Source organism: Balaenoptera acutorostrata, chromosome 8, assembly GCF_949987535.1.
Source record: "Balaenoptera acutorostrata chromosome 8, mBalAcu1.1, whole genome shotgun sequence".
In the NCBI taxonomy this organism is placed as follows: domain Eukaryota; kingdom Metazoa; phylum Chordata; class Mammalia; order Artiodactyla; family Balaenopteridae; genus Balaenoptera; species Balaenoptera acutorostrata.
In genome coordinates, this window is record NC_080071.1 from 75,616,673 (window position 1) to 75,626,018 (window position 9,346).

At 37.6% G+C, this 9,346-nt stretch overlaps 1 protein-coding gene across 9 annotated transcripts in view; it reads right to left on the minus strand.

Moving 5' to 3' along the window:
- The window catches only part of USP37 (ubiquitin specific peptidase 37), a 93,410-nt gene extending 84,064 nt beyond the window's left edge, over positions 1-9,346 (minus strand). For 2 of the 9 annotated variants that reach the window (XM_057550873.1, XM_057550866.1), the window contains exons 1-5: positions 8,759-8,940; positions 4,605-4,746; positions 3,097-3,180; positions 2,062-2,135; positions 187-411 (exon numbers count right to left, since the gene is read on the minus strand). In XM_057550873.1, coding sequence (XP_057406856.1) covers positions 187-342 — 156 coding nt within the window. In that variant the 5' untranslated portion in view covers positions 343-411; positions 2,062-2,135; positions 3,097-3,180; positions 4,605-4,746; positions 8,759-8,940. Of the gene's footprint in view, positions 1-186; positions 412-2,061; positions 2,136-3,096; positions 3,181-4,604; positions 4,747-8,573; positions 8,682-8,758; positions 8,941-9,227 lie in introns of those variants that run through there. The other 7 variants (XM_057550870.1, XM_028167914.2, XM_057550869.1 and 4 more) reach the window with 7 other exon arrangements.

Genomic DNA, 9,346 nt, shown 5'->3' on the forward strand with positions numbered 1-9,346 from the left:
TTATACACCATCAACAATTTTGCTGAATAATTTATAATACATATACCTAATAGTATTAGTGTCCTGGAAATAAGAAGCAAGAAATAGTAATCTAGGAGGGCTACCATGATACTTAGCATGGCACAGAACAGCTATTCACTAAAGGATGTGATTGAAGATCTATTCCAAATCAAAATTTGGTAATACCTGAAATATCCTTGGAATTCCTCCAGTATTGTAGTGAACTACTAGGCTGACTTTATTCTCTTTTTCCACAACTTCAAAGGATCCTTCTTTCCATTTTGTAATCCCAGTCTGCATACTTCGAATTCTGATAGGACCATGTATCTTCAGAGGAGACATACTTTCTTTAAAAATAAATTGCTTCTAGCCAAATTAAAAAGAAAAAAATATACCTTCACCTGACAGATTCTAAGGAAGAAAAATAAAATAAAATAATAAGTTACAATTTACTAGTGATTAAAACAAGAGTTTGAAAGAGAACATTTAATGAACCATCTTATGTCCTTTTCTCCATTTCAATAAACTACCTCTTACTAAGTATCCTCAAAGGCTTTGGTTAGCTGGATGGCACAGGTAAGAAAAACAAATGAAGTAGTCACTGACATTCAGTGACTGAATTTACCCACCTTTTATTTTTTCTGCACATGTTCTCTCCTTTGCCGTGTACCCGTGTCCATTAGTGTCTAAATTTTGCATTTTGTACCATTAACAACCATACTGCTGCCACTAAAGGCAAGACAATCAGGAATACTAAAGATTCCATTCTCAGTGTGAGTGCCCATGGCAATATGAGCAACTTTTACCTTCCTTCATGATGCTAAAGGATCTTGAATTTCAAATATAAGTAAAAATATATTTTCAGTCAGCTGACTCCATTTGTTAGAATTGAGTTCCTAGCAAAACATCAAATCATATCACCAAATAATTCTTTCTACCAGTTGGTAGTCTATGCATATCCATATGTGAATAAATAATAAACTACTGTGAGAATAATGAGTAATTAATTGTGAGAATAACCAAATTAGTTTAAATGAATAAATAATTGTGAGAATAATCAAATTAGTTTAACCTAAAGAATTATATTACTTGAGAAAATCATTTATTCTCTAGGGAAAACAGCCAAACCAAAAAAAAAACCCTGTTCCTAAGATCCACCTACCATTTATGCTTAATATTACCATTCTTGGAAAGAATTATTTACCAATTTTATCTTTGACAAATATTCAAATTTCCCAAGCAAACTTCTGATACTTACAGAAATGATAGAATGTCTAAGACTCTTCAAACCAGCTTACCAGATGTCAGCAAGTAAATGCAATTACAGTAACAGCAAAAAATGTTATCAAAGAGTGCGTGTGTTACACACATACACACATATATGCAATCATCTAAAATTAAAACAAAATTTATACTATAGCCTTCAAATCTCTAAAAACATTGCCTCTAATACAGATTCTTCCTTATAATTTAATAAATTAAAAATCATTAAACTTTGCCTCTGCCTAAACAGCTCAACTAGAAAAGCTAAAAGTAGTAGTATATGTACAAAGGAAAAGCATACTAGATCTACATATCAAGAGCCAGCTCTGTTACTTACTAATTTGTAACTTACCTTTCCTAACAACTAGTTTTCTCAACTGTAAAACAGGAATATGAAAATGCTATAGTGTTGCAATATTAAATGAAGTAACACACATTAGGCACTCAACAGGCAGCAGCTTCAATATGAATGGAATTAGTGTCCACTTTCTGAATTTATTCCTTGTCTGCAACACCTCTTTATCCAAAGATCCCAGACAAATAACTTGTTAACAAGGGTCACCAACTCACTGCCTATAGAGGCCAGGTAGGTGACACAAATGACTTAGGCAGGCAGAATATGAAAACTGCTACTCAAATCTAGCCGGTTTTGCCATGTAGAAACAGTGAACCTAGCATTGCCAGATCATCTAATTCTTCAAGAAAATGACATCCAAATTTTATGTCAACTGCCCATTTCAAATTGTGGGCAATGAATTCAAACTTATTTTTAAAAGCCACAAATCAAACAAAACCCACCTGTAGGTAGAATACAGCCTGGGGAATCCTAGTTCGAGGCCTCTAGGTGCTGTACATCAAACAGCTAGGAATAACTTTAAAGAGAGATATGAAAACACTTTGAATAGTTAAAGGTATTATGCATTGTAAGTCCTCTAGTATTACTCACTCATCTCATCAAATTTTTTGAGTGCCTAATTGTGGCCAGATTTAGATAGTATAATTGGCTGGGTGTATGAATCCATCAAAGTAATAAAGGCCACTACTGTTTACAGACCTGTTAATGTGACATTTTGCTCAAACTAGTAACTACAAAATCTGGGCCAGCAATGTGTTTGTAATGCTTTTTTTTTACAATTAATAATTTGGTGCTTCATCATTTAGATATAGCCTTGAGATTTTTTCCACTCTGTCTCTCAGCACTGCCAAGAATATGTGGCCCCTCTCCCACTCCAGTTGCCCATGCCAGAAACATGAGTTATCTTTGACTTCTCTCTTCATGATTATTGGTATTGGACTGGAAATGGAAGGTAAAGTTGTCATTTCTACCTCCATATACCTTCCAGACATCTTTATAGTGAACTTCAGATCAAATCACATCACTCTCCTCAATATCATTCAACAGCTCCCCAATGCCCTCACAATTCAATCTAGACTCATTAACATGGCATAAACACTCTTCATGATCCAGGCCCTGCTTACCTCCCTATCCCCAACAAACCCTCCAAATCCACCCATCTAAACTACCTACAATTTCCCTAAAAAAGGCATATGTTCTCAAGCCACTGTACCTTTGCACACACTGTGGTCTACGTCCGCAGTATTTTTATCTACTCTCCCCATCCCCCCCCACCCCCCTTTTTTTCTTCTCCTGGCTATAAAATCAAAACTCAATTTAGATATTATCTTCTCTAAGAAGGCTTTCCCAGCTATCTTTCACTTTTTCTCTCACCCCATATCCACACTGACAGCACTGAATGCTTTTCTCTTCTGTTGTACCCTGTGCTTACCTCTAGTAGAGCATTTATCATATTGTATTATAAACTGTCTATTTACCTCTTTGTCTCTCCCTAGCTAGACTTTGCTGTTTGAAGACAGGAAATACGTTCTTTAGTCTTTGCATCCCCAATAGGACAGTGTCTGGCACACAAGAAACAAACTCATTATTCAAGAATAATGAACAAATGAGCACTATCAACTTTATTCGATTTACTGTTAAAATATACAGCAGCAGATACCAGAACCATAAATCCCTTTTATATGGCCGATATAGGATTATGTTTACTAAGCTCTCTACAAGAGTATCACTCTGCACTGTATACCTCATCTTCTGAATACTACATCTAGGCTTTTTCTATGTGCATCTGAATTTCTCCTAAATGCAAAGCTGTCCACATATCTTGTTAAGATTCAATGAGAGAAAAATCATTTGTGAAAAACAAGAATATGTAGTTACAGAATGCATTATTAAAACAAAAAACATTAGTAAACTTGCCTAAACTGGGATTCATATAATTTACTGTTCAATGAAGAAACTCCACTTAAAGAAAGAGATTTATCAAATTACCTCATCTTTCCTTATGTCAGGGTGCCAAATTAAAAGCAAATAACATAAACCCCAATTATCTTACTGCTTTCCTTAAAGACCAAAATGCAAGTAAAGGACATTGACCTTGATTCCTCCAACAAAAACATATTTTTAAAAATTAGATTATTTAACAAGATTTGGAGGTGAAGATCTGAATGTTCAATAAAAAAACTTTATTGGTTACTTCTGTTTCCCTCTATATAATTCTCTCTATATGTAATACATGATTTCTCTAGATATAATTCTCAAACGTTTTGATGCAGTTTTGGTTTGTATAAAATTTTACATCAGATATTGAACATTTTCTTAACCATTTCTATTAGCAATCTCTCTTTCTTCTACGAGAAAAAATCTAAAAGGTACAGGACATAAAATTGGCAGAATCAATAAGATTTTTTCTTAATGCCTCAAGCTAGTCCATCATCTGCTCTTGCACTAAATGAATTAACTATATTTACTTTTGTACACTGATCATATTATCAGGGTTTGCCCTACTTGGTTAAGAGAAAGAACACTAAGTTTCCTTTTTGGTATCTAGCATGATCCAGTAACAGTTAAACTTTCTATGAACCTAGGACAAAGACAAGGTTTCACTGAACTCTGTAATGCTAATTCACTATCAAAGCAATATTAGGAAGACAGAGTACAAGAAAAACCAATTATTCTTTAAGTACATCCAAAGAGATTCCCCTTTCCCTAAATTTCTTCACTATTATTAAAATTACTGTTCAATTTTGAGCAGGCTATGAAAGCTCAATCAACAACACTGACAAGAATGTTTCTACACCCTCTACAGTTACTTAAATGCTCATATTTTAGGTACTGCTTTGAAAACATTCTTATCCAGAGGGTATTCTGTGGTTTAAGAAAGCATGCTAAAGCACAAAACTATTACTACAAAATAGAAGAAAACTGTCAATTCTTGCCAGTTTGCATACTCTTGGAAACATATATCCAAAATAAAAACATTACTTACTTTTCAGTGACTTTTTACTGAAAAACCCTATGTAATAACAATTCACCTTTATTCTGATCCTTGTGCCAAAGGCAATGCGCTCTTCTTGGGGAACTACTCATATTCTGCAGCTATGCCAGTTCTCCGGGAGCCATCAACTCAGCTAAAGAAAATATAAGTGTGCCTTTTTAAAAAAAAACTCATTTACAAAATTAAAATTTTTTAAAAGTGATCATTTATACAACAAAAATTAACCCTTTGACTACTTAAAAACCACAAATTACTTTACTGAAAACATTTAATACTCAAGATACACATACACACACACACACACACACACACACACACACACACACACGTAATCAACAGAACTCTAGGGATATATCTGCTGTGGAAAACAAGGGACTCCAGGACCACGCACCTTCATCAATTTGTGTCTTGGTTAATTTACTCCTGCTACATTTTGAAACTAAGAAGGCAATGAAAAAAAGAGTATATCCTTTGTTGACTTTATAAACATTGTTACATAATGATGTCTTAAATCTTAAAATACCACTTCCATGATGTGTTGATACAAATTTCAAAAGGTGGGTAAACTTGGTTTTTACTTTTCTTTCAAAATTAACTTCATGGGCTTGTTTCCCAAATGTAGGCCTCTCAAAGCCTCAACTTTCCCTGAAGCTCTACCCAAACATTTCTCACTGCCTCCTTGAATACTATAACCTCAACTTTAAACTCCTTTGTTCACTTCGTAAAAAATCATTTATTGAGCTACTCCAATCTGTTGGCACTGTGTTAGGGATACACATGTGAACATGACACAGTCCTCGCCCTCTTTAAGAGACTCCCCAGACTTCCCTACATTTGTCCTTCCACTGTCATTCAGGCAAAAAGATCTTAGCATCAGCTTTAACCTCATTCTCATTTATCTAAAACACAGTCTTTTCATCACTACTACCCTAATTCAGAAATGCATCACTTTGCCATTCTTCCCACCTAATATTTATTATGCAACATTTACTAAGCACAGTACTAAGCACCATACATGTAATATCTCATAATCGTCACAATAATCCTAAAGGATGGGGATTATTAATATCTCTATTTTACAAATGAGGAAACTGAGGCTTAGAGAGATCAGGTAATTTATCCATGGTTACAGAGTCAGTAAGAGACAAAACTAAGTCTAGCACCAGAAGCTATGTTTTTAACCACTACCTTATTGCATCCCCAATGATTTGTAGCAACTACTTTCCAGTCTCCATTCTCTCAAGATTTTTCTATCCAATAAATCCTTTACCCTATAATACCCTTTCTAAAGGACTGTTCTTTTTATCTCTTACCAACTAAAGTGTGCCTCCTTAACTTTCTCTCTAAAGGGGGCAGGGGGAGGGTGGAGGGACCCTGTCTTTTCTTTTGTACTCCCAACAAAATAACAGGCACTTAGTAAATGCGAAAATACGTGCTACTGATGCTAATTCCCCTCCCAAACATTAAAAAAAAATTATTTTTATTTTACTATGGTAAGAATACTTAACATGAGATCTACCCTCTTAACAAATGTTGAAGTGTACAATACAGTATTGTTAACTATAGGTACAATGTTGTACGGCTTATCTCTGGAATTTATTCATCTTGCTTAACTGAAACTTTCTCCCAAACATTTTTAACAGCTCATCACTATCTATAAAATAAATCCAAATGCTTCTGTGTTTGGCACTCCTACTTTTAATTTTCTATTTCTCAACATAAATCCTGTTCTACACATACAAATTATTAAATTTTAGTATTTTCTTCCATAACTACCACCAACCACTTACTTAAACATGGAATTTTCCTTTATATATTTTTGGAAACCTCATCTTCACTGGTCTCATACTTTAACCTGTTGTTAAAATATATAAACCACTGCTCTGATTTCTAAGGGCTTTCTTTCCTAAAAAGATCCATAAAACAAATGCACAAAGAGATAAAATTAGTGTGGTCGCTGAAAGTAAAGAGAGAAGTTGACCTAGATAAAGTTTATCTCCAATTCAAAGAGCCTAAAATCTGAATGATTCTGACATAAGAATGGGTAAAATCATCCAAAGCTGGAAAACCCTTTGGTTTTTTGTGTCCTTTAATTTGTCTGCAGAGTGAAAAAAGATGCTTGTCATCAGATGACAAGAATATCAGTAAGCTGGTGTTTCCCAAAGACATGATGCTTCTTATAGCAAGCTCCAATTTATTTATTCATTTAATAAATTCTTGAGAAATAGAAATGAAATAGTTCCTAACCCATATTCTAGTAGAAGACACATTTTAAATAATCACACAAGTAAATATACAATTAAAAGTTCTGAAAAATGGTATAAAGTTCAGGCATGATGAAAGATTATAATAGGGTACCTGATTTAAGGACCGGGGTGGGCTTTTAAGCAGAGAAATGATGTGTTACTGCTGAATGGAAAAGTGATGTGGTTTGTTTGGGTCTGGGGAAGAGAGTGAAAGGAGCAAGAATGAAAGAAATTAGGACAACCAGACAGGAGAGTATTGAAGTGATTCAGCTTATAAAGACAATTACAATAACAATGAATGCTCACTGGCTATTTACTCTACGTCAGGTGCTTACCATGGTTATTTAATTTAATCCTCATAGCAATCCAATAAGGTGATTATTATTCCCACTTTACAGATGAGAATATAGGAAACATTAAGTCCAGGTGAGAGAGGACTGTGGCTTGAACTAGAAAAGTGCTAATGAAAATGTACAGAAATAGATTCAAGACATATAATGAAAGTAAGAATAAACAGAACTTGAAGAGGGTATAGATACATGGGATGAGGGCTTTCAGGTTTCTATACTATGTAAATGGATAAATGGATATACCACTTAATGAAATAGGATACCAGAAGAGAAAGCATTTGGGTATGGAGAGAATTAAGACTGGTTTCAGACATATTATATTTGAAATTCCTAAGAAAAAAAATCAAGTTGAGATGTCAAGCAGACAGTTGGCTATTTAGATCTTGAGCTGAAAACAAAAGGAACACGCTGGAAATAAAACTTCTCATCAATATACAGGTAGAATTTAAAGCATAGGGTGGAAGGGAAGAGTAAAAGGAGAACAACCTAGGACTGAACCCAGATAACCATTTTACTCCATCAAACATCTCTCCCTATGATAATCGATTACTTTGATGTCAACAGGCCTTTCAGTCCTCATTCAACTTTACATTTCAGCAGAATTCAACATTATTGATAACTTCCTTTACCTTTTCTACAAGACTTGGACTCCTCTATCTGATTACTAAACACCAAGAATCCCTCAGGTGCTCCTCCCTTTCTTTTCTAGCACTGTACTCTCTTTAGGCAATTTCATCCACATCCATAGCTTCAATTACTATCAACATGACAGATGACATCTATATATTATATACGTTTACCTATATATCCAACTCAGAGCTCTCCTCTGAGCTCCAACCCAGTATATCCCAACTGCCTACTTGACATCCTCTGTTAGATAGCTTTTCCTGTTAGAGACTTCTCAGACACTGCCACCCCAAAAAAGGTATTTACACAGAGCCTAAATTTTGAAAGGATTACAAAACCACTACAGGCCAACTCTTCAGACACAGAATTTTGTCATCAATTATCATTTCCTTTCACGGATCATGACCTAAAACAGGTAAACCTGACAACCTGATCTGATGGCTAGAGATGGCGACCAACCAAAGGCATTAAAAAATACAAATCATGCCTTTTAGTGAGAAATGGTTAGGAGAGAAGGTGAAGAACAGTCAAGAGAGTGAAACAGTATCATATCCCAAGGCCTGATGGACGTGCGGCAACGGAAGTCACCTGAAGGGATAGCAGGCCTCCTAAGGGACGAGTGGCGGACGACAGCCCCTAGCAAAGAGGGGTCAGGTTCGGGTCGCAGACGGAGCGAGTGACAGTAAAGACCAGGTCAAAGAAGAGGAAAAGCCTGGGAAAAAACCTAAGTGGAGTACCTGTGAGGCCAGAGGGGGCGTCGCGAGGATGGGGGCGGGCTGAGCAGCAGCGGGGCGAACTCCAGAAGAGTGAACGCCAAGTGGGCGGACTGCACTGGGTGGGTGGGCCGGGGGTGCTGGGGGAGCCAGGGTTGGGGCGCCAGGGTAAAACGGCTCAGTTGAGACGCTCGCCGGGCCCACCTTACCTGTGCCTGCGAGTTCGGAGCCTCGGACAGGCCTGCCGGAAGCACGGAGTCCGCGCGGAGGGGGAGGAGCCGGGGGTTAGGAAGGAAGGGACACCGGGCACGAAAGAGAGGGGCCGCTCGCTCCCCCAGTCAGGGAGAGCGACTGATGGCGGGAACTGTGACCACACGCAAACACGCACGCACGCACGCACACCCGACGCGAGCAGATGAGGCGCATGCGCGCCAGCCTGAAACTCCGCCCCTTCCACGCCCTCGCCCCGCCCCAGTACCGAGCGCAGTTTCGCCCCAGCCCTGACCGTAGTACGCACGCGCACTTCCTACTTCACTCACTTTCGCCCTCCCACCCTTTCCCGCCTACTCAGCCCAGTTGGGCATGCGCACTACTTGTCCTCCCGGGACTGCCCAGCTTTTCCCGCCCTTCACTGGCCTCCGGAGAAGGGTCAGAGTTCACGCCCTTCTCTGGAGATACCTGCTCCAAGCCGGGGATGCGGGGACTAGTAGGTGGCGGATGTCCTTCCGGTCCTGAAACTTAAGGGACAAAGGACAAACTCTAGGACTGTTAACTGCAAGAGTTGAGAGGCGGGAAGA